Source organism: Triturus cristatus, chromosome 7 (genome assembly GCF_964204655.1).
Source record: "Triturus cristatus chromosome 7, aTriCri1.1, whole genome shotgun sequence".
Taxonomy (NCBI): domain Eukaryota; kingdom Metazoa; phylum Chordata; class Amphibia; order Caudata; family Salamandridae; genus Triturus; species Triturus cristatus.
Window position 1 is genome coordinate 724,862,459 of NC_140590.1, and position 26,465 is coordinate 724,888,923.

The 26,465-nt window shown below is 45.3% G+C and overlaps 2 protein-coding genes across 4 annotated transcripts in view; one reads left to right on the forward strand and one right to left on the reverse strand.

Moving 5' to 3' along the window:
• SLC26A11 (solute carrier family 26 member 11) overlaps positions 1–15,509 on the reverse strand; it is a 256,645-nt gene extending 241,136 nt beyond the window's left edge. For 2 of the 3 annotated variants that reach the window (XR_014966589.1, XM_085617434.1), the window contains exon 1: positions 15,335–15,501. The gene's annotated coding sequence lies outside the window, so the exon portion shown is untranslated. Of the gene's footprint in view, positions 1–15,334 lie in introns of all 3 variants that reach the window. The other variant, XM_085617435.1, reaches the window with a different exon arrangement.
• The window catches only part of SGSH (N-sulfoglucosamine sulfohydrolase), a 236,364-nt gene continuing 225,408 nt past the window's right edge, over positions 15,510–26,465 (forward strand). Inside the window, exon 1 of the mRNA XM_085617436.1 lies at positions 15,510–15,784. Within this exon, the coding sequence (XP_085473562.1) occupies positions 15,697–15,784 (88 nt within the window). The 5' untranslated portion in view covers positions 15,510–15,696. The remainder of the gene's footprint in view (positions 15,785–26,465) is intronic.

Sequence of the window (26,465 nt, forward strand, 5' to 3'; positions counted from 1 at the left end):
GAGATACTTCTGCGATCAGTGAGCAGCAAAAAAATTAAGAAACTGGAGGGATGTCCTGCCCATGTATTGAAATTGTTGGGAATTTTTAGAAGTTATACATCTTTATTGGTGCGGACAACTCAACATTCTAACAGATAAAGTTGAGAGCATCATTGTTACTCTGCCTCGACATACATTATCCTTCAATTTAAACATACCACATTAAGTGCAATAGACATGACATGACATGGCCAAGACAAGCAGAAATAAGCATTTGCAATGCAATAGGAGTTTGAGCTATTTGTATTGTAAATTACATTGCCTTTTATTTATGTTTTGGTTTTTGAAACATAAATAAAAGCCATTGTCATTAACAATGCCAATAGGTCAAACTCGCGTAAATGCGAGACCTATTGCATTGCAAATGCTTGTTGGTCTTGTATATAAATATTGAATATTTTTCTAAACTGGTGTGGTGTCCTTTCGTAGTGCTTACACTGTATTACTGTTGGTTATGTGCAAATGCTTTACACAATGCCTTTAAGATAAGCCTAACTGCTCGTGCCAAGCTACCAAGGGGGTGAGCAGGAGTTATTTTAGGAGTGTAACTCCCTTATCCTGACTAGGAAGAAGGGTCCCTATTAGGGCAAAGGTGCAAGCCCTTGCCAACTAGAGACGCCCATTTCTAACACTCATTCATTGTTGACTGCACTAGAGTAGTCCGTGAGCATCCTGAAATTGCCCTGTAAATTTTCCTGCTTTTTTGGTGGTTTTTACGTCTCGCCTCAGCTAGCGCATGCGCTACTCCGGCGAGACTTTTAGTAAGGGCTTCAGAAAATGCTACCACTGTGGCCTAGAGCTTGCGGTTACGCGCGCGGGCGTGCCCTTACGAGCAGAGGTGCCATATGGCTTTCCTCTCTCGTAATGGGTTATCAGCTTTCAAGATTCGAGAGCTTTCTTTCACATTCCTGAAGTCGATAGCTTCCTTGTCATTTGCGTTACTAAGCAATCCTGGGCGGAGCCAACTGTTAAATTAAATGAATCAGGTTATTCATGTTAACAGGCATCTCCTGAGAAACGGGGCGAAATTTTCAAATGACTCTTGAAGTCGATAGCTTCCTTTACATTTGCCTATATATCCCTACCTCTCTTCTACCCCTCTACCTCTACCCCACTCTCTCACAGACACTCTCACAGACTCTCTCACAGACATTCTCTACCAGACTCTCACAGACACTCTCTCACAGACACTCTCTCACAGACACTCATAGACACTGTCACAGACTCTCACAGACACTCTCACAGACACTCTCTTACAGACTCACAGACACTCTTTCACAGACACTCTTTCACAGACTCACAGACACTCTTTCACAGACTCACAGACACTCTCTCACAGACTCACAGACACTCTCTCACAGACACTCATAGACACTGTCACAGACTCTCACAGACACTCTCACAGACACTCTCTTACAGACTCACAGACACTCTTTCACAGACACTCTTTCACAGACTCACAGACACTTTCACAGACTCACAGACACTCTCTCACAGACTCACAGACACTCTCTCACAGGCACTCTCACAGACTCTCACAGACACTCTCTCACAGACTCACACACACTCTCTCACACACTCACTCTCACACACTCACTCTCACACACTCACTCACACACTCTCTCACTCAGACACTCTCTCACACACTCACAGACACTCTCTCACACACACTCTCTCACACACACTCTCTCACACACACTCTCTCACACACTCTCTCACACACACTCTCTCACACACACTCTCTCACACACACTCTCTCACAGACACTCTCTCACAGACACTCTCTCACAGACACTCTCTCACAGATTCTCACAGATTCTCACAGACGCTCTCTCACAGACGCTCTCTCACAGACGCACTCTCACAGACCCACTCTCACAGACCCACTCTCACTCCCTCACAGACTCTCACTCCCTCACAGACTCCCTCACAGACTCCCTCTTACAGACTGACTCACTCTCTCTCACTGACTGACTCTCTCTCACTGACTCAGCGCTACCACAGCATCACTCGGCACCACCACAGCATCACTCAGCAACTCCACAGCATCACTCACGGCCAACACAGCATCACTCACGGCCAACACAGCATCACTCAGCACCACCACAGCATCACTCAGCGCCACCACAGCATCACTCAGCGCCACCACAGCATCACTCAGCGCCACCACAGCATCACTCAGCGCCACCACAGCATCACTCAGCGCCACCACAGCATCACTCAGCGCCTCCACAGCATCACTCAGCGCCACCACAGCATCACTCAGCGCCACCACAGCATCACTCAGCGCCACCACAGCATCACTCAGCGCCACCACAGCATCACTCAACACCACATCATTATCACTCAGCATCGCCTTTGCAATAGTTCACCACCACATCATCATCACTCAGCAAGACCTAAGTATCATTCAGCATCACCTCAGCACCAATCACCACCACCACCACTGCTACCACCTCAACATCACTCAACACCACCTCAGCCTGCTCTCGGAATCTGCCATCTTCTGATTCTCCCCCAGCGCCTGTCCGCTGCTATTGTAATAATACAGGTGCTAGTTCACAACCTTCAACCTCCAATTGTTTATGCTCCCTCAAAAAAAAACTTTAACAAGCATTGCAAGAACAAAAGAAAAATGAGGATTTTTTTTTTTTTAATCGTACATACATTTTTTAATATGGTCGTTCTGTTGGACATAATGCCTTCTTGGTCATATATAAGGTAACAAAAATGCTTCTGGCACTTTATTACAACTTTTCAGCATGCTGCAAAGCAGTCACACTTCTCTACAGCACAGCTTAAACACATTGGCAAAGTCAATAGCTCTGCCTAAACACTTATAACGCCCCAAAGGCGAAACCTATTGGCTATGCCAATGCTTTTTCTATCAGAAGATTGGTTCTACATTGAGATTCTACCCACACCTCTGCTCTTTTAGGTACATTTGGTGAGTAACCCCTAATCTTAACCTCTTCAGTGCCCATGACGAGATAGTCTCGTCATGGAGCACGGTCGCGCTGTGCCCATGACGAGACTATCTCGTCATGAACCCCACCCACTAATAAAACGCCCGGCACAGGAGGGGGAAAGGGTGTGGCACAGAAGGGGTTAAATCTGTCTATGCTTTCCTTTTCAGCCTATTGAAAATCTATATCCCTAGTGCAGTTACGTTTAATCCGTAGTAGTTCTCCATATGGTATGCTGTTGACCAATTTGTAAGGTTGACTGCTGGCAGCATGTTATACCGCATTACCAGCGGTCGGCTTCCTATAAAAGGCTGTACAGATTCTACCCTCACTTATGAATATTTGTAAGTCCAGAAAGTTCACCCTGGAACTGCTCATTTCATGTATGGATGTAAGATTTACATCATTCACATTCAAAGCTGTTATATGTGCCTCTCCTGCTTCAACTGGCCCTCACCATATGATGAACAAGTCATCGATATATTTTCTCCAGGTTATAATCCTTTCCACTCACTGATATTAGGCATCTAACCAGGCCACCCGCTTCTACCACCAGCCCATGAATAAATTTGCGAAGCTGCCCATGGACGTGCCCTGTATTTGCTTGTACAGTTGATCCAAAAATGTAAATTTGTTGTTATTTAAGAAAAAGTCCACAAATTCTACTAGCATTTCACTGTGTTCTGTGAATCGCAATGGGTGCCCCCTCAAAAAGTATCTAACTGTCTCTAATCCCTATGTGTGTGCTATGCTTGTGTACAGACTAGAAACATCCATTACTATCATGTGGAAATCTGGTTCCCATATGATTCCCTCAATTTGGTCCAGGAAATCTTTGGTGTCACGTGTCTCTACGAGGTCAATTGCAAGACAAAGGGAGATAAAAAAATGATCGACATATGTTGACATATTTTCAGTCAAACTCCCAATGGAAGACACTATTGGGCGTCCTGGCGGATGGATTCGGTCTTTATGCACTTTTGGCAAATGATTAAACGTCAGCAATCGTGGACGTGGATTCGTCAGGAAGCGATATTCTTCCGTTGCTAACGTTCCTTTGTGTTGCCACTTCTGGATTAGGGTATTGAATTTCTGGATACTGTTATACTCCATCTGAGTAATCAGTATGTGACTACTTCTATCTTTCAGTTGCCCCAGTGCTTCTTTTTGGTAATGTTCCCTTGTTAATAGAAATATATTTCCTCATTTGTCAGCAGGTTTATACATGATTGTTTGGTCCGGTTGTAGATTCTTCAGTGCTTCTCTTTGTTCTTTAGTGATGTTGTTCAGTTTTTTGTCTGTGTCTTTACTCCCTTTTATACGCAGAGTAATGAGGTCCTTTTTTAAACACTCTACAAAGGTGTCTATTGCATCATTAGGCATCTGTGGTACAAACTTTGATGTTGGTTTAAAGGGACTTTCTGGTCCAATTAGGATAACCCCCAAATTGTCAATTCTGTCCATGTTGTCTCTTGGATCCTCCCTGATTCTTGATTGTTCAGTATCCCCCGTGAGTGCTGGTCTTCTTTGTTTCACAGAGCCTTGATATATATATATATATATATATATATACATACATACATACATACATACATACATACATACATAGACACACACACACACTTATACTTACCTTAAATATGCTTACCATGCGTGATAAAGGCAAATGAGTGCTAAACATTTGCCTGGTAAAAGCTACGTGGTAATTCCCGCATTGTAAGGCTGTCCCCTCCCCCTCCACCCCTCATATAGTGGGTCTGTGCATTTGTGAGAAGGGAGGGTCAACGTAAATCTATATATGTGGTTTGGTTTGAGTTAGGAGCATAAAGCACAATCAGCGATAGAGGGAGACCATCAAGCAGTCCAGCCAAAACATCATATCAGCCTTCCAGGTGAATTACAGTTGTTTGAACCATGTAGGGGACCTCTAGTGCAACCCACATGTGCTCTTCTTGCGTACTTTGAATATGTAGTGCTCCATGTTTTACTGAGTTTAGCCACTTTCTCACCAGATTGTATTTGATGACGTTGCAGCGATGAGTGGAGCTTGTACCATTTTTATTTAGTTTGCCATTCCACGTCAATAGGTTATAGCAGGGACAGGTGAAAGGTGTAGTATGTGTGGGGTATTCCAGTGCGACACCTGTTCTAGGGAGCATCCTCATCCTCTGATATCTTATGTGAGTGGAAACTAACGCCGACATTATAGAAATACAATAAAAAAACATGTTTGCATCAAACTGAAAAACCCCAACAACTCCCATCCCCTGGTCGACACACCAACGGATGTATGTCCATGTGCGCTGCATTGCCTGCATCCATAGTTACCCCCAATCTGAGGTGAACAGAGGGGTCATGGTCCGTTGGAGTCCACCATGGGGGTATAGGTAGTGGCCCTTCCAACAGCCATATAAGTTGTGTGACATAGTTCAACTTAAAGTGTCCAGCATTGAGTTCTGGGTGTTTCCGTTCTTCCTCTGCTCCAGAGAGAATATAACATTTATCATGTAGTCTAAAGTACCCCGTGTGCCCGTCATTAGAGTAAGCTCTGGACCACTTAAATGAACCAAATACACCAAAGCTAGATCTACGCCTACATATTTTGGGTTGTGTTCTGGGGGAATCTTAGGGGAGAGCTACTCAGAGACTGTGAAGATGTACCAGTGAGCTGTTCGACCTCTGCCATCGCTTCCTACCAGGCCACCTGTTCCCTGGTCAGGGCATTTCGTGCTCCTTATAGTAATCGGGTCGATTTCAGAAGGGTGCTTGAAGCCCCGCTCATCATTCCTATTGGCTGGCTTCAGCGTTAATGCTAAACGCCGGATTCCCATTGAAAACGAGGCTTCTTTGTTACCGCCCTGTCTCCTTCTCGGACGGCCCATCCGGACTGGATCTTTCACTTACGGCGTTACACTGTCTCCTTCAATTAGTGGGTGAGCATTTTTTTTCATTCAGCTTTGTAAATGCTTGTTTTCATCGCTTTGAGTCCAAATTATCTGAAACTTTCTGAGAACCTTTCAAACGTAGGTGCGTGTGTAGTGATGATTTCAAACGGATGTGTGTAGTGCTGTTTGTGGTGAATTACTGTAGTTCGTTTAAGCGAGAATGAGGTGGGAGAGCAGTGTTTGCCAAAGAGAAGCCAGGCAGCTCTATTCTAATTCTGCCTCAGCCGTTCCGGATGGAACCATATGTCCGCTTTGTAGAGTAGCTTTCATGCATTGAGCACCAAGCGCCCAAAATGTAAAATGCCACAAAGCTCCTCCAAGCTGTGCCTTGTTTTCAATGTTGTCCTGCCCGCACGGTCATCCATCCTCCAGAATTCTCTCTTCTGTCCTCCGAAGCCTCCTCCCTCATGTCCTCTAATCAGTTCAATGCATCATCTGGGGAGGCAAAAAACTTGGTAATGTCCTGGTGTATAATCTTTAGATTAGCGGCAAACCGTAATGCAGAAATATCCCGCTCCCTGAGACATTATTTTACCCTGTGGAATGACTCTCTCTTCCTCTGAACCTCCAACGTGTAGTCCAAATCGATGGGGACCTTGGTGTTTTCTACTTGCCAGGGTCCCTTTGCCTGGGTAATCTATAGGATGTGAACTTCATCGCGGTAATTAAATAAACGGGCCACTACTGGTGTGAATGGTGCTCCTGTGGAGGAGGGCGGGCCGGCACCCTATGCGCCTGTTCAGCTGAGAAGGTGATTGCTTGCCCCCAAGAACATCCCTAACCAACCAATCCTCCGAATAGAGCTCTTTGCTAGGGCCTTTGGCCTGTTCAACCAGACCAAGTATATGAATGTTATTCTGGCGAGAGCGGCCTTCGGCATCATCAAGTCTCAAGCTCAATTGGTGTACATCCTCCTGGAGGGCCTCGATGTGAGATTGCGAGTCTTTTACTGTGGGTCAGAGTTCAGCCATGGTGAACTCTGTCTCATCCACCCTCTCGTTTAAGTTCTTGTAGTTGGCACATATGAGGCCCATAACGATTGTGAGAGCGCCCAGTTTGGGCTCTAGGGTAGATTTGATATCTAGGATAACTGCAACTACCTCGCTGAACTTCCCTGTGTGGTCATGTAAAGTTTCTTCCACCACTGAGGTATTGTGTGCTCCCAATGGTTACCCACTGGTGGGAGGAGGTTTGCCCCCTTTGGTTTTCACCACGGTATATTGCACCAGTGTACTCATTAGAGGCGAGATGTCAGAGAAGAAGGAAGGTTTCATTTCCTCCCAGTCTCAACAATGAGGCTCCGCCCCCACCCCCAATGTTGTTCTGTGCAGCAGGCTCTCGTGACTGCAGGGCTTGTGCTTACGCTGCGTGTCATTCGTCAGCATTAGACGACGAGGTGAGGGGGAGGGAGGCCCACGATCCAGCTGGAGTCCAGTGTCGAGGTAAGCTTTTTGCTCCGAAAGCCTGCTCTGCACAGGCAGGTCACCCGCCCCATGCTGACCTGGTCAGCAACGTGTGGTCCGCTGCAGGTAATGGAGAGCTACAGCCAGGGCCGTCTTTAGAGCAGTGCAGCTGGTGCAGCCGCAATAGGCGCTGACCTGGAAGGGAACACTTGGGTCACTACTTATCCAGCGAAAAAACTATTACATCCGGAGTACCGCAGGGATCCATATTAAGTCCACTTCTTTTTAACATCTATATGGCACCCCTCCTCGCTGTGATAGAGTCACACGGGATCCTCGTCACGTCATATGCCGACGACACTCAATTGGTCGTCTCCATTGACAAAAACCGCACGGATACAGAATTGCGTTTTCAGAATTGTCTCACTGAGGTATTTCAGTGGTTAAATAAAAACCACTTGAAGTGCAACAGTGGGAAAACTGAAATCATACCATTGGGCCAGGATCTACCTTTCTGCCCGAGGGATTGGTGGCCCAAAGACTCTGAGGCCCCGCCCAGTGCTGTGTCTTCTGCTCGCAATCTAGGCGTGCAATTTGATGCTACCTTATCATTTGATGATCATGTTAGGATCACGGCTGGCTGCTGCTTTGGTCTTATCAAATCTTTAAAGAAATTTTTTGACTTCCTCCCCATTGCCTCCAGGAAATCGGTCGTGGTTGCACTAATACTCTCCCGACTCGATTATTGCAATGGGTTGATGGCAGGGGTAAAAAAGTCCACTTTGAAGAAGTTACAAAGTGTACAGCACGCGGCGGCACGGTTAGTGTTAAAACTCCCTAGGAAATCTTCAGCCTCAACTGCATCAAATTCTCTGCACTGGTTGCCACTGCATAAGAGAATTCTTTTCAAACTCTTACTCACAGCTTTTAAATCTTTGAAAAATATAGGTCCCAAATACCTTGTTAAACGTTTTATTCACTATGATCCTGTACGATGTCTGCGATCCTCAGGGGCCAATCTTGCTAAGATCCCGAGGCATAAATACAAAACCAGGGGCGGAAAAACGTTCACAGTCCTAGCAGCAAGAGCTTGGAATAATCTACCCGTAAATCTTAGACTGATTGAGTCTGAACGCCCCTTTAGGAAACAACTGAAGACCTGGGTCTATCAGCAATCAGATACCTATGTGCTAGCAGCCATCTAGATCTTTTCACCACTTATCCCCTATACGCATGCTCAGCGCCAAGATGCTCCTTCCGGAGCGAAAGTTGCGCTTTATAAATATCCAAATAACAATAACAACACGGCCCTTAAGGGGTGGCGCTGTGTTTAGCAATAACTTATGATTTAAAAGCACCTGCTGCAGAGGTCCCTGTGTTTCCAGTTTTCAGGCAGCAATAAAAATGTTAAGATAACTCTTGTGATTAATGTTCCTGTTAGAGAGAACGGTGGAGTTTTGTCTGGTGGCAGTTTTTGCTTGCCACAAAGTAGCATTAATACGCCTGCTGCAAAGAATAGATATGTATTTTATGTGGATAGCTGATTGGATTACCAAAGCCAGCCTTTACCACTGCTTTAAAACAAATTAAATGTATGTGAAATAGGGGCTACGGAGAGATGAGGGGCACTTTTGCTACACTAGTGAAAGTAGAGGGCTACTGCCCATACCTGGAATTAAATGACACAATCACAGTGGTGGCGGTATACCAGCTTTGTACTCAGGAGAATCAGTAATGTGTCACTGAAATTTCTGTGGCTGTGGCTGTGTACTTAACTCACCCTTATTGTGCATGGATTGCGTGTAGCGCGGACAGAGTGTGATACTTCAACATACAACTGACCAACTGTCTTGAAACCAGCAAACTCCTGGATCCCTCGCAATCTGGTTTCCGCGTTTCTCATAGCACGGAAACTGCCCTCATAGCAGCCACGGAAAACAGAGCCCTCATGGACAAAGGTGAAACTGCTGCCCTAATCCTCCTTGACCTACCTCTCTGCAGCCTTCGACACCATAATCTACCCACACTGTCACCGGCCTCCACCAGATGGGCATTCAAGGAGAGGACCTCAAATGGATTGCCTTCTATCTCAAAGGAGGAAGCCAAAGCATCTACCTTCCACCCTATGCCTCAGCTCCAAAAGACTTCATCTGCGGAGTCCTCCAAGACTCCTCCGTTAGCCCCACACAACACCTACATTGTCCCACTAACCACCCTGGTCAAATGTCACAACATGAACATCATATCCTATGTGGATGACACCCAACTGATCCTATCCCTCTTCTTCAACCCCACCAACACAAAAACCACCTTCAACAGGTGCATGACCAACATCGCCAGCTGGATGCAAAGCAAGTGTCTCAAGCTCAACACTGATAAAACAGAGGTACTTATATTAGGAACTCCGCCTCCCCTGGGACGACACCTAGTGGCCCACTGAACTAGGTGCCCCTCCCCTGAACATGGAACATGTAAAAAACATAGGTGTTATCTTCGACCACAATCTATCCATGGAAAGACAGGTAAATGCTGCACCTTCAGCATACTTCCACATGCTCCGCATGCTAGAGCAAATCTTTAATGGCTCCCCACAGACACCAGAAGCACCATCATTCAGGCTCTCATCATCAGCCGCCTAGACAATGGCAACACCCTATATGTAGGGCTCAACATCCATCTCTTAAACAGACTCCAAACAATACAGAATGCGACCGCCAGGCTTGTCCTTGACCTCCTGGGACGACCCCCCCCACCTCAAGACACTACACTGACTCCTCATCAGCAAACGCTGCCACTTCAAACTCCTCACCCACACCTACAAAGCCCTCCATGACAAGGGCCCAGCCTACCTCAACCAGAGAGTAAACCTCCACCAGTCCATGCAACAACTCTGCTCCTCCTCCTCACCCACGCCCCGGTGTCCGCAGAAGCAGTGGCCGTTCTCTCTTCCACCTTGCACCAAAACTCTGCAACAACTTCCCCTTGCCCCTGTGACCTGCACCAACACTACTGGAGTTCAGGAAGAGAATGAAAACCAGGCTCTTCAACAAATAGCTCAGCGCAGCGAAGAACCCCCCCTACCCCAAGAGCCCGGAGACCCTCCCGGGTGATAAATTGCACCTAACAAATCCCTCCTGATTGATTACCTCTCCTGTACACTTGTTTCTTCACTTCTGGGTGTGCTGGCCTCCACTCATAAGCTAATTCTATGTGATCCGTGCAGCGGACACGTTCACCCGCTTTCTGTCAAACCATTGGCAGAAGTGGTTTCCAGTTTCCATTCAGGAACTGGTGATGATCCTATTGCTCACTCTGCAACAACAACAGCTTCTACATGAAATGACATGACCAAGTCCACAGTGCCCTGGTATCCTTGGACATACTACTGGAGACTCATCGTATGCGTTCAACCCAATTGGCCATGCTGCACTTCGTAACAGATTTATCATCATGGATAGGGTCAGAGGTCGGGTTTGGACTGGCTCAGATCATTCTTACAAGTGAGAAGTCAAGGTGTGAGCAACAAGAGTCATTAGAAAATCAAATTGACTTTGGTTATAGGGTTTTTCTGTAGTCTCCGGTCACTGCCACAGCCCTTAATATCTGTGTAACAGCTTAATCAGTCAGATAAACATCCACAGGCAGGATTTATTTAAATATGTGGAGACAATGCCCAACTTTATCTGATGGTCAATCGCTCCAGGCAACAGAAAGGAAATTTTCAGACAGAAATGGAAATATGGATGACCATCTGCAGCCTTTCGGTATGCAAGAGCATGATTAAATCAGTCACTGATTTTGAATGTTTAGCTACTTTCCAAATATTAATCTGTTTTAAGTTGCACCCGGGAAGCGCAGTTGATGACAAACAAGAGGTCAAGGGCCATCCTGTTGTTGTGTTTAGACTTAGATTCCGTATATAGGTTTCCCGATTTATGCCCTTATATAGGTACAATTCATATTGCCCTTATTTAGGCATAGAAAATCCAGCCCTTATTTAGGCATTGTCCATGATAACCAAATATAGGCATGGTCTCCTACATCCGTCCATCCACGTCACAACGAGTTCTTGGAAAACCAGACTCTTAAGCCTTTAGGAATTTCCCTTACTTGAATATTGATTTCTCCAAGAACTCATTTAGTATGCATGAACATCTATTCCTCAGGGGTTCATTCATGACGTTCCGATGCCCGACTTTTAAGTCAATACAGGCATTCCCAAACACCTTCAAGGTATAAATATACCTGCACTTGCCCTGGCAAACCACAGTTCCGGTACGGTCCCGCTCGACTGCCTACTTGCGGTTCGCCACAGCAAGTTTGGAAGGAGATCGAGTTCCAGCCTCATGCACTGACCAGACTCTATCATCCTCCTGGCAGAGAATCCAGCTCCAGTATTTCTGACTCCCCTTGCGGGGTGTTAGATATCGAGTCCCGGAAAGAGATTCCAACCTTCACACATTCTAAGGTATGGAGCAGACTAGAACTTAGAGAAACTTTTGGCAACTCTTGGCAAAACCTAAAACTATAGCTATAGCTAGCTATACTTTAGAAAACAGCACCTACTTCTTACCTCGTACTACACTTAGATTAGGTACACTGGGGTAGAACTATTTAGAAGCATCAGATGAGTATTCACATTTTCGCCTGTGTTATGTATGTATTTTATAAATATATGTCATAACTACAAACCATGCTATTGCAGTATTATTTTATCTTACTGCTAACTCTGTACATATTGTGCTTCGCAGCCTGTCTTACGATTGTAGTAGTTCAAATCTCTTGCATGAGAAATAAGACTGTTCAATAAACCCTTTTTATTGAAACACCCGTCTCTCTATTTCTGTGTAACTCTGAAGAAACTAAGCATGCACGATTGACTGAGTGAAACTTATCAATTGTTTCCATGATTCTGAGACACGTTCTGATTCTAAAGGAAACAAAGTTGTCATGTTTATGCAGTTGTCAGAAACTAATCCCTTCTTGTTCATTCGAGAAGTTTCTAGTGACTTCTGAGTTAGCTGGCACACACAAGTAATTAAGTTTAATGTACTCGATAGGAGCATACTGACCTCAGTCCTATGCAAAAACTATAGTGTATATTATTCCAATGCGCAGAGCCTATAAGGGATATAGGAACTACACTACATGGCTCCCAACGTTTGGTAAGGCACTAATTTAACGCTAGATACTAGAGTAACTCAGTCGTGCTTTTCTCAGAGACCCCTGCTCATAATACTCCATAAGACGTCTGGAGTAGGTAGGGATAATATCCGCCATAGCTGAGTAGGACAAAAATCCTATGTATTAGCGGTTTGGTTTGTTCAACGTTGAAGGATACAGTGTAACCAAAATATTGCGCACCTTATCTTTGTTCCCTTGAAACTTGCTCTGAAACTTTCATTAAACAGTGACCGAAAACGGCACAAACACCGATACTGGTGGAGCTGCGGCTGACCAAGTCACAGCAGCTTTTAATCGTACATGTTTTCAAGAAACCGACAAGGATGCTATAATCATCCATCCAAATTTAAGGAGAGCCATCACTCTAAAAACGTATAAAACATGGCCTAACACCAAGAGGTAGTAGAGCAGTTTTTGTGATAGAGGCACATGAATCTCACCAGACAGAGGTATTCTATTCATGGATAGTATTCCCAGAATCAAATCCAGTAACACACTTGTTTCACTTCTACAAAGAAGATGATCCACCTGAGGAATATATTCCTTTAGAGGATATTGAAATTCCACTCACATACCAGGAGCATGAGCTCTGGTTTAAAGGCGCCCTAAAATATTACAATCACATTACCAGGCTTGGTCCACTAGATAGACCAGGAGCAACATGGCCAATTTTAGCAGGCTACACACCTGACCCTGACATTGAATCAATGTCGGACGAGGAATTACTTAATAACATACAAAAGTTAATCGAATTATACAGTTAAACCACAACTGTCTGAAAGTCCTGATAAGGTATTTCCTAAAAATACTCCTACCTCTTCAAAAAAGAAGTGGGAAAATAGCAAACAGCATTCCAAAGTGAAGCGTTCTCAATCCCGAGGTAGGTCTCCTCAAAAGAAGCCGCCACCTCAGGAATAGGGATAATTTGTGAAAACCTGACAGATATCAAGATACTGATACACGTTCCTGTCGTACCTTTTAGATATCATCACAGACATCAGAAAGAAGAGGACGGTCAGAGAACAAAGAACAACGCGTGAAGTCCAAAGACGATCAACACGTTCAGAAAATCAAACAAAAACCTCAATTCTCCAAGAAGAAGGTAGCAGGTCTGAAGATCAGACATGCCGAGGAGTCTGAGAACGCAACTCAAGAACGGAGAATGGGCTCAGACAATGTTGGACAGTGCAGCAGAAGTTACAGTAGCTAATGAGAAATGTCTTCACGACAGATGCAAACCAGGCGAGCCAGTCCGGCTTGGGGAGAAAAGGCATCCACTGAAAACCCTAATTTCCAATGGCAAGCCACCATTTAGCATAAACGGTGGCGCCAGCCAATGGAAATGAGGGGCGGGGCTTAATGCCCTCTTCTGAAAGTCCTCTTACTAAATCTCTCGCGGAGGCGGAGCAGAGCTCTGCCCTGCAACGCCACATGAGACCGAAAAATGGATACATAGAGGAAAAAAAAAATGAGCAAAAATAAAATAAATACAGACAGAAATGTCGAAAAAATAAATATCATAACACTGGGAGCCCCAATTATAATTTGACCAGTGCAATTTGAAAGTAGGCGTTATTGAGCACGGTCACTCATTTACCTTTCAAAAGGCTTACACGAAACAGGGGATTTGGGGGGGGCAGTCGACCGTAGGGTGTTCTACCCCCCAGGGTCTTTGGGAAAGTTGTGCAGCCCAGAGGACTGCAAGGCGAGTTGGGCTCCCTTTGGGCTAAGGCATAGCCAAACATATATATGCCATCCATTTTGGGTGCCAGACACCATTTTAACATGGTGGCACGGTGGCTGGCATCCCTAACTAGCTTTTGTCCCCTTTCTCCTATCCCCTTGTCAGTTGGGTTTTCAAACGCAATTATTTTAGGGGCTTTAAGTTCCCTCTCCACTTCCGGTTGTTTCAATTGGTACAGGTGCACAAGGCGTGTTATGTGTTTCGATTGTCACTTGATTCAGGTGCACCAGTGGGTGGCTGAGAAGGTGCCTAGATTTACAGAAGTTATTGTTTGTCAGCGGCAGTTCAGGCATAAGGGGAATGGGTAGGAAGCTAACGCCTGGACGACATAGGAAGTTAAAAGGTTAGGTAGGAAGTTCAATGAGGTGTAAAGGGCAGTTGTGTTTTTTAGAGGTCCCATTCTCAATTGAGCAACTCTAATGCAAGTATGTTATTCAAGTTTGAAGAGGTTATCCGTGGAGGGTTAGTTTAGAGGTGGGGGGGAATTGATCATAGGGGAGTAAATCTGTATAGTGAGGCTTTAGTTTTGAAGGCAAAGGCACAGAATATGTTGCAATGTGCAGTTGTTTCAATAAAGCAGCCTTTTTCACACAACTAGTTGTCAGTGATCTGTGCTGCCCCCTCTTCCCAAGAAACACAATGCCCTTACCTGTTAAACTATAAACTTAAAGCTATCACTTCTTTCAACTGAATAGGAATTGAGCAGTAATCCCAAAAAGTAAGGATAACCAACAATAACACTGGACTAATCACCAACCCTGGGTTCTCGATCAGCGTGCTGCCTCGTCTAGGGTCGTAAGTGTTATATAAACGCAATTACAATTAGAAAATCAAGCAAATCGTAGGCGGAAAAAGACGTGAGGCGAACGACAGAGTAAATGATAAAATGCGCTTTTCCCTTTGTAATGAATCTCGCGGTGTATTTTAAAGACGAGAATATAGACTTACTTTATAACTAAAGACTGTCCAGTGTTGTCATTTTTCGGCGAGAGAGTGAAAGAAGGAATATGCCAGAGTAAGGAAAAGTGCCCAACAAAAATTCAACACACTCACTTGATCTGCCCGGCACCCTTTCTCCGTCTCCCCCTCCTTGCGGTCTGCTTCTCTGCCCCTCTTTTATCCCCGAGACCTGCACCTCCGTGCCATCCTCCTCTACGATACGTTCCCTGTCCCGGGACCACCGGCGCTCTCCGCTCGCCTTAGCCTCAGTTTAGATGATCACATGATCGCGGAGGAGGGGCAAGACAAGCAGGAAACAGACAGAAAGTCAACAAGTACCGAAGCACTGAACCAGCTTTGTCCCAAGCATCGTGCCTTACGTTTTCCCAGTCTCTTTACCGAGGACTTCAGGAACCACAGATCCCCCCCCCCCCCCCTGGCGTTGAAGGAATCATACAGACTTCCCTGCTCCATCCATGGGCGAGGGTACCTGCTGGGCGACTTTACTGATCATTGCGGGGGTATCTGTGGCTGCGAGAAAGCGGAATGTACTGCTTATCATCGGTGAGTCGCAGACGACTTCCAATCTTGTTGTGTTTTTTATTTCAAATATTGTATGGAGTTTGTTGAAATGAGTTACTTAACAGTACGAGTATATCAGTACACTGGAAGGGACAATGCAATGGCGTGTTGACACAAAGACGTGAATGCCAACAGGATATCCCGGTTGGACGATGGTATGCACGCTTGCACACATGCCAGGCAGACGATCCAATGAACGACTCGCCTCTGGAGCGTGACAAGTTTTCCGCTTGGTCATGTGTGATTTTTAAAAAATGTTTTCAATACACTTATGTATGACATTTCAATGATCATATGTGCGGGTCTATGATGGACACGTTATTGAAAGAAGAGAGAGCAGTCACGTGTCTGTAATGAGATAAACTACAGAACCGCACATTTCTGTATTTTATTCATTTATTTATTTAATGCATTTGTATATAGCGCGAACTTTACCTAAAGGTGTCAGAGCGCATCACAATAGAAACAAGTACGTTACATGAAAAGAATATTACATATTTACACGTTACAGAAACAAACAAGAAAAGGTAAACTAAAACAATAGACGGCAGTCACGCAAAAAACACAGTAGGATGAAGAGTGAACAGGCATATATTACTAATTTACAATAATGAAAGAACATCCTTGAGGGACATGAAAAGGAGTAATGGGCTATACAAATGCCCTTAAACCACTTCATCATCCTTCATTGATTTATTTAAGGGCACTACCTTGCTTCGCATTTCCAACATGACCCGCTTAAAAGAGGGCCTCTGATGTAAACAAAATTGTGTTGTTTAGCAATCAAACTTGGGTGTGTGTCCCCTGCACCCTGAACATTAAAAATATTTTTTTTCAAGTGGCAACAGATAAGCAAGGGGAAGGCAGGGTCGGTTGTTGTTCCCTTTCAGACTGATGGCATCGCTATGCCTCTTGCCTGATGCGTCCTAGCTGTGCACGTGTAGTAGTCGCACCGTGGTACAGGGTAAAGGAGCACTCCTTTACTTACACTTCTTTACTGAGTGCAACTTCTGATAACAGAGACAGATGCCACTGTTAGCGATGTTCAGCAGCACATTTGCATTCCTGTAGTAGCTTCTTTTACCTGTCAGAAGTAAATTAGCCTCAATTCATCAGCTTTTCTTAAATTTCCATTTGTCAGGACGAATAGTAAGGCCTTTTGCAGCCAGAGCTATTCGAACCTTCCTTAAAATATCTTGCTCTTCTGCATCCTTCCAAAACACTAATATGTCATGCTGAAATGCAATGGCACAATTTAAGCCATTAGGCGTCTCTTTCATGAGTCTTTGAAATACGGATGTCGCACTGGCTCAACCAAACTGCATCCTACAAAATCGAAATAGTCCCTCTGGGGTGATGAAAGCAGTGGGGTTGAGTCCTCTTCCAGCCGGACCTGACGATAGGCGCTTGCCAAATCAAGGCATGAACATATCTGTGCCCCTGCTAAAGTGGTGACAATCTCATGTAGGTGAGGCAGGGATTGAGCATCAACCCAGATAGCACTATTAAGACTGCGCAAGTTGACACATAGCCTCAATCCTCCTGAGAGGTTAACCAAAATCACAACCGGAGAAACTTTTGGTGATGACTCATTTGGTTCAACGATATTTTTCTCTCAGAGATCAGGTAACATAACCTTTAATTTGCCCGTGTAGAATAATAGAATGTTCCTCACCTTATGGGGGGGTAGGAACAGCATCGTCCCAATGTTTGAATCCCTGGTATTCCCCCAACTTATCACAAAAACTTTAGGACTTTGTGATTGTAGCTCACGCTGTTGCAGGGATTCTGCTTATACACAGAACTATGCGTAGAACCCCAGGACCTCAGTGAATTGTGGTGTACCAGAAACTCACCTCAGAACCCAGAACCCAGTATCCGGCTAGCATAAGTGTCCCATTCGTTATCCGAGATTTAGCTCGGCGATCCCAATGAAAAGACAACCCAGAACAAGCTACTCAGTGTACACTCAGGAATGGTGGGAATCGGAAATACCTGTTCGTATATTATTCTCACATCAGTCCACAACAAGAATCAAAAGAGACACGGTGAAAATAAGAAGAGTTTATTTTTATAGACCACGTGTCCTAAGATGCAGTACTTTGGCTAATACAAGCAGACAAATGATTATAATCAAAACCATCAGCATCGTTACAATACCATAGAATATAAAAGGAGTGATCATGTTATAAATGACAGTGGATACTACCACCTTCCCTTTACTAAGAAGCTAATATTATTATTATGCTAATAAAAGGTCTCTTAGGCTTGAATGGGGGACCCCATACCTCAAAGATCAGCTTAGTGAAATCACATCACAGGAGCATCAGGAGTCTTCTCGCAGGAAGGCTCGTCTTCGGTCTGAATATTAAACATGATGTCTGCAATATTAAAAGCACCAACTTTCAGGTATTCGCAGCTGGCTTTGTGTTATGGCTAAGTAGTGGGTCGATCAACCTAGAGTGGAAAACATGCATTGTCTAACAACCCAGACTGTTTGTTACACCATGTACAGACCAAGGTCGCTGCGCAGAGCTCGGGATGGTAACAACAGATTGCTTTCGTGTGAGGCAAAGCGCGAGTCAGCAGTTTGTTTAAACAATAACATGTAGACGCAGTGTCGTGTGCAAAAGCAGCAAGATGGCTTTCTAACATCTAACGTGGTTATGCTAACTTAACAATGTATGTACGTATTAAGGGAGTCCTTACTACATGCCCCCTTGATCGAAGCACTAACCAGTAGGGAAGAAATGAGAGAACGCAGAGTTCAAATTCGACAGAGCAGAACAAGGCGTATGCAAATTGAAATCAAATTTCGTTTTAGAGAAAGTTCGAAAGTCAAAAAAAAAGTAGAACGGGAAAAGAAAAAAAAATGAAAAATGCTGCCTTATCCAGCAATCCAAAGTCACAGGTAATGTCCAAGACATGGTAGAAAAAAGATAGTGGATGACAGTTCACTCAATCTATGAACGTGTATGCAGGATACGTAGCAACAGCTTCCAGCAGAAAATCGTTGGCACGGCCACTAAAGGTTTCAGCCATCCAGTTAATCAAAGAAAAGGAACATACATGTTCTTCAATCAGCGGAGCCTCTAGCACCATCAGAGGGCAACCAGCGTGTACTTCCAAATAACTCATGTCCAAGAAGTCATATGCCGCCCTTGCGATGTCCCAATTACCCAGGATTCCATGCGCCGCACTACAGGCCATAATCCGAACACCAGAACAGGCGAACTCGTGAGACACTAAGGGCCTCATCAGTCGATCATAATCCGGGTCCGGAGACACCGTGTTGGATAAGCACAAATCCAGAGGCCATTCAAAGGGACAATCTAGGCAGTGAAAGACAGGTTGCACGCAGGTGAAGTAGGAATACCGGAAGGATAATCCATATGCCAGGCTCAAAGTCGCCAATGGCAGGACACCATAATATTCAAGCATCCTGTCACGAAGAAGATGCAGACGGGGCAGGTTGTCGTGAGGCACAGAAAGTGCAGCCATTCCGTAGTATGAAAAGTAAAAGTAGCACACCTGCCACCAGCGCCAGAATCAGCGGAACACCGCCAAAGACCCTCGAGAAAATAGAATGAAAAAATGCCGGAATCACACCAAAAATAGTTTGGAAGGAGGTCACGAGGCCTGAGCACACAAGCTTAAAAAAATGAGCCAGGCCGGTTGTGGACGAGGCATTGAAAATTGTTTGGATCAAAGCTCCAAAATGCATGGGGAGGTCAGTATTCAAAAGCGCCTGTACCTCAGTGCGCGTGTTTGCCACGTGAAGGACAAATGTTTCTCGGGAGGAGGTCAATGGCACCTCCTTTTGGGACAATAGAGCTCTTATTCTGCTCATCTTGTTGAACTCTGCTTTCAAGGTCGGAATCGAAGGCCAGATGGAAACATCCAGCCGCCCATGCTTGGGAGGAAATAGAACATTATTGCAGCAGACTACTCTCTGCGATACAGTTATATATGGGATCCCCACTAACATCCCGCAGCAAGCTTCATTATTCAAAATCAAATAACTACCGTTTGCAAGCAGCGTGAAAGATGGTGTAATCACTGGCACTGGGATACCTTTGAGGACGCAGGCCAAATTCGGGGCTTGTACATTGCATGCACCGTGTAACTGAATGTGCCTACACACTACAGAATGATCAGGTGTCGAGGTACACTCCTCACCCTTTAGGTAAACCTCTGTACCGTCTCTTGTACATTTATACGTAAAAGGGAGAGACCAAACCTCATGCAGGAACGCGGTACCCAACTGTTCATATCTACCCAGGGCATAGTGTTTCATGCATGACGTAAACTTAAAAAGCGCGAAAGGTAGCGTGATCAACCCATGTACTAACCACACGGCTGAATTCAATTCCGCCACAGAGAAAGGTAACGGCTCCAACTTTTCAATGTGTAACAATGAATATGTAGCATCTTTCATGGACATGAACTGCTGCTTTACAGTAAGGTTAAAAGGAAGGAATAATGATGTCGTATTCAGATAGTCCCAGGGGACCTTTCCTGCCTTTAACGTTTGTAAAGTCCATGCAAATTGCATAACAGAACGCAACTGGTTTTGACCATGGTACAATACAGACATATCATCATGTACAATATCAACAATTGAAGAAACAATATTGTCTAATGTATAAATTCTGGAAGAAAGAGTGTTAATGCTGTTATCTATGACGGCTAATACCTTTTCCATATTCGCTTGATCAATAGCCCTCAATCTGGAGGCCGCCTCAATTTGCGACAATTTCCATACTTCGTTGTAAATAGCATACGCCCACCTTTTGGATCTGCCACCCACAGGACCTTTAACAAAATCATTCAAATCTATTTTGTCATGTAATCTTGATAAATGAACTTTGACAGATGCCAAGGTGGAATGTCGCAGCCAGGACTGACATAATTTCCCTATAGAGTAGGTAGTTACTGTATGAGAGGACTCAAACCGAGGGTCTACGCGTTGCTGCGTATACCCCGGTTTCAGACCTAGAAAACGACGTTGACAGGTATCGGAACTGCCTTGCCAAATTAACCATCCTTCACTACTAAATGTCGAAATATTGAAAGACGTATTAGAAACCAATGACTGCAAAGCAGGAAGGGACAGATCTGTGTGGTTATCCCAATTTGGGTAAGCGCCCAGATCTGGAACAGAAGGGGAATTTAGTTTTTTAGAAGTGGCCAATCCGAAACAGGTGGTCTGGAAGATGGTTGAATTTAAAAACAACATATGATTTGGTACAAGACAGGCACGATGTAAAGCCTCAGTTCCCTGAACCTGCCACGGTTTGGAACCCCAAACCGATTTAAGATCAATAGTAGCCTTCCACAGATCATAACCTTTGATTGACAACTCATCCATAAAGGACTTAGAATAGAGTAATTTGGTGTGTGTCAGTCTAACCTTCAAAGCAGACTCAGGCAGCACTCTAAAATAAAAGGATGCCGGGTCGGAAACACTGAAATCAGTAAAATAAGTATACTTATCAACTAATGTAGGTGAACTGCCGAAAGAGGGGGTGGGACAGTGTTCCCATTGGGTAAAATTTACAAAATTACGAAAAGTGTTCGCTTTATGCAGGAAGTGATTGCCATAATGCTGAAAACAAAACTGTTCTGCATAGTTAGCCGCATTCTCATATAAATCTTCTGCATCAAAAGCGGCATAATATTTCAAATCAGAAAACAGTGCTTCAATGGCATGAACATCCCAATCATCAGAACAAATGTTCTGCTTAACCACATCACCCATAGAAACACGAAATACATTAGGTACATTGATGACCTCTGTAGGACCATGAATTTGGAATTTAACAGCATCCCACGCAATTCCATCCAAAACGGGCCAGGCAGTAATATTCACAAAAGTCTGGTCTCTTTTCATGATGTGGGACGATGAGTGGGGGGCCAAAGTTCCATTGATAAGTCTAATTGTAGATCTTTCTTTAAGATAGTGTCCATTTACCAGACGGAAAAATACTATTACAAATCCAATGGACATAAACAAAAAAATACTTATAAGCACCAGCCAGATATATGTCCAAGGGGGAATCAAAAAATGTCTTTTGAACCAGCTAGCAAAAATAGCAATGTTCGAAGGGGAAGTATGAGGCAATGAGTTAGTGTCAAAGGAGAAACGTGACTGGTCAACCGCCGTAGATTGTAAAACAGGCGAGTGACCATTTGTAGGATAAGCATACTCAGTCTCTTCGGGCAGACCACCAGCCGGCGGTATTAACAAGGGATCAGTAACTGACTGCATCTCGATGGCAACATCAGACAAGGTGTTAGAAGCAGGAACCAACACTGAATTTCTTTGCATTGTCTGGCAGGAAACTGCTGGAGTTAGACTAAGAAGTATCGGCCACTCGCTGAAGTTTGACATTGTCAATAGAGATGTACCTGTTTTCTTTGCGACCAGGAAGTGGAGGTAAAATGACTGTTCTTGTACCCTGCACTCCAAGCACTGGAACTGGTGCACGATAAGAGGGGCCGAACTCCTTCTTGTTCTCCACCTTCTCACGGACCAGGTCTCCAACTCGGGGTAGCCAGCCGACTACCGGAATCTGAACCTCAGCTTCATACGTGGAGGGCAAGTGTTCCTTCGAAAGAGTGTCTCTGGCTTCTTGTAGGGTCTGCAAAACAGCACAGTGATCATCTACGTCAAAGGGTGCGGTCGACGCCGCCATGTCTAGACCATCAAGGTCTGGGACAAACATTCTGATTCCGAAGAGCATCATGTATGGGGTCCGCCCACCCAGAGACCTTCTAGGGAGATTATTAAGTGCACGTTGGACGTTATACAAATGGGCTAGCCAGTTCCGGCCTGTGCCTAAAACACGTGCTGTCAAAGATTGCTTTAAGTCACGGTTCATTCGCTCCACCACACTATTACCCTCAGGTCGGTAGGGGGACGAAAATTTGACTTGGACCCCCAAATTTCTCATAGCCTCCTTGTAAGCCTTAGAGGCGAACGCAGGGCCCTGATCAGAATGGAAGGTAACACACGCAAAAGTTCCCACAAAGACACGCAAATCCCTGATGACAGTCCGCGAGTCAGCACTCCTTTGTGGCCATACCCAGAGAAAACGTGTGCACGAATCCACTGCAACCAAGATATACTTGTACGCAGTATCAGAAGAAAAAGGACCGCAGTGATCTAGATAAACACAACCAAATGGTTTATTAGATATGTACAACTGTGTTTGTGGTGGGCGCGCAACAGAGGAAGGTTTAATCTGTTGGCAAATGTCACAATCAAGAACATAAGCGCGCGCTTGTTTATATAAACCAAACCACCAGTAACGTTGTTGTAACAGAGATATAGTAGCGGACACGCCGGCGTGGGCTGACGCCAACCCCTCGTGCGCTGCTAGTATCAGAGCTGGTCTGCAGTCAGCGTTGGGAATAATTCTGTCACCAACGTCGTTAATCCTCACTAACGGGACGTTATCAGGACTTAAGTGATAAAAATAACGAGAAGGAAAACCCTTCGGGTAATCACTTCCCTTCTCTGTAGCAGCAATAGCTGCCAAGATGTCATCATCAATCTTACTTTTGGATCTTGTAACTGCTGCCACTAAGTATGTAGCCACTGCGGTTTTTGCTGCCTCGTCAGCCAAGCTGTTACCGACAGCATGGACACCAAGTCGTTGATGACCAAGAGTGTGAATAACATTCACGAGAGGAAGACGTTCTTTAAAGTCTGCCACTCGAACCCAAAGCAGTTTATGCTTAATTGTGCTACCTTTGGTATCTCGATAATAGTTTTGAGACCAGAAGTGTAAGTTGTCATTGTAGGACTGGACATAATAAAAGGAGTCACTTACTATAAGAGTAGTAACTCGGGGATCAGCAAACTCCAGTGCAAGCACCAGAGCCCGGAGCTCCGCCAATTGCGCGGTACAATCACCCAATGACTGCGTATGCACTGCATCAGATTGGAATTCACCATTTACGAATGTACCCACGACAATTGCGCAAGCCGCAGAATAGGCATGCTTTGATCCAATCGCCGGCTGCGCCGAGCCGTCAGTGTATATGACACAATGGTATTCTTCGAGCGGGCGCAAAGACAGAGGAGCCGGATGAACGAATTCATACTGCAAGTACTCCTGAGTCTGTAAAGAGGCGTCAAAGATATAAGTGACATCTGGTGATGTCAGAGTTGTGGCCCATTGTATCCACCGTGGATGCAAAGCTTTAGAATTTGGTACACTTGCTTTAGTCACTGCCTCTAGGGCAGGATATGGGGTTACAACCAGAATCTGTTTTCCATGCGACAGTGCTCGTTCTTTAAGGATCGCCATCTGTACTGCCGTCAGAACTTTCTCGACAGTGGAAAAACGTAATTCAGCAGAGGTGTACAAGTGTGATTTATACGCAATGGGGACTGTATCGCCCTCATTGTACGTCAAATACGTGAAACCCACCGCGCCCGGTACTATTCTTATTACCAGGTTAGTGCGGTTATCACGTGTCAGTAAGTATTGTGAAGCAAGAAGATCAGCCTGTAAAGACTGTAGAATAGCAGAATGTTCTAGCTGCCAGCTAGACTTCTAAAAAGAAGGTTGTACCAAGGCGTAAAGCGGCTTGATACGCTGGGCATAATCAGGAATATACGTACGTCCGAAATTCAGAAAGCCCAGCAGAGATTGTAATTTTTTCAGTGTTGTAGGAGCACGCAAGCACGCGCACTTCTCCAGAAAGTGAGGAGCCAATCCCTTACCCTCATTGTTGAGCTCGTAGCCCAAAAACAACACTGTATATTCCGCGATGTGAGACTTCGCAAAATTAAATTTGTAGCCATAGTCCGCAAAACTGACTATAATATTGTCGACTCGAGACAGATGTGGCTTCAGCTCATCATCCGTGAGGTAGATATCGTCAACATAGGAGTATGCGTCGGGGTCTATTCTCTCTAAGAGAGAGACCACGCGAGCGGAAAAGACGCCAGGGCTGTTTTTATAGCCCATGGCTAATCTCGTGAACTGTTTTTGTTTGCCGCCCGAAGTAAACGCCGTCCACTGGCTACTCAGTGTGGACAGGTTATGGCTAAAAAAGCCATTGGAGATGTCAAGTGTCGTTTTAAATCTCTTACGCACGAGACTGTCGACAAGAGCCGAGCTGTGAGTATTCTGTACCGCGCAGGTCCGGCAATGTGAGTTTAAGTGCCGGTAATCCAAAACTAAACGGTACGACCCGTCGGGCTTCGTCACAGTGAATAAAGGGTTATTCATAGGGGACACACAAGTTTCAATAACACCCTGATATTCCAATTGTTCAAGGATTGCCGCGACGTGCGGTCTAGCTTCACGACGCATGGGATATTGGGGTTGAGGCTGGGGCATAGACCGCAATGGAATCTCATGGCAGGGGGACAACCGGTCCCATCCCACCTGAGTACGATACACCGCCGGCGCAAGCGCCAGCGCCCACTCCTCAGCGTACACTTCAGCCTGGTCCTACTTCAGCCTGGTCCTTAGGCACTGTGTGCGCAAAGGACGGGAGGATTACCTCCTCCCCTCTAGGAGCTTCTAAAATGAAAGCTGGGGGCCAATCTGCCTCCGCTAGGAGGATATCATAGGTGGTAGTCAGATTATCCCAAAAAATCCCCTTTATTGTACGTTGTATGTCACCCTCAATCAGTAAGACTATTTCGTAAAGTCTATCAGGGGGAGCCACTCTGGTGTCAGCTGTTTCAACAGTAACCAAAATATCAGTTGCTGTCGCCGCCAGAAATGGACGCAGAGCTTGACGGACTATGGTAATTTCCGCTGCGCTGTCCAGTAGCGTCAGCGCCCATGTCCGGTTCCGAAGCTGTGTCCGCACTATCTGAGGCATACCTTGCCGTCAGAGCAGCCACTTTCTTCTTCTGAAACGGGGGTCTTTGTCGTGCAAATTCGTCCTGCTTGCCTTTACCCTCAGTCTGTCGGGGCTGGTCACGTGTTTGTGGAGCACCCCGACCTTTGCCACCGCCTCCGCCACCGGACTGTGAAGCCGATGTTTCCTGTGAAGAACGAGGAGAACGTTGTTCAGAAACCTGAAACCTATCAGGAGACTTAATAGTAGCACGATCACGCAGATCATAAGTGCGCTCACTACCTGACTGAACGGGAGAGGCAGGCCGAGAGCCCTGCTTCTGCTGCTGCTTTCCCTGCTGTTTTGACCGCCAATTCTGTTTCGGAAAGTTTGGACGGTCATCCTTGCCAGAGGTTTCCGCCTTACCCTGCTGCTTAATTTCGGGAGTTTTGATCACAGGTTTAACTCCTAAAGAGCTACGACCCAAATCTCTGTACGCTGACGAGATTATTTTCGCAAACTCCCGCGGCTTATCCTCATCAGCAACTTTCTTCAGTTCATTACGAACTTGGAACTGCATAGCATCACCCTTAAGGTTACACATTATCATGGAAGCCACCAGGTCAAACTGTCCGAGGAGCCGCATTCCTAATTCTATCGCAGACTCCGCACCGTGATTATCTTGAACACGCTTAATAACGGAGGGCAGTACCGACATAGACGGAGTGCCAAAGCACTGCGAGTACGTCACTGCAAAGACCTTGCCCCAGTTTACACAATCATCAATGTCGGGGACCAAGTCTTTAGGCAAACTTATGGTAAGGATCCTGTGTTTCTCCACAGGAGATGTATT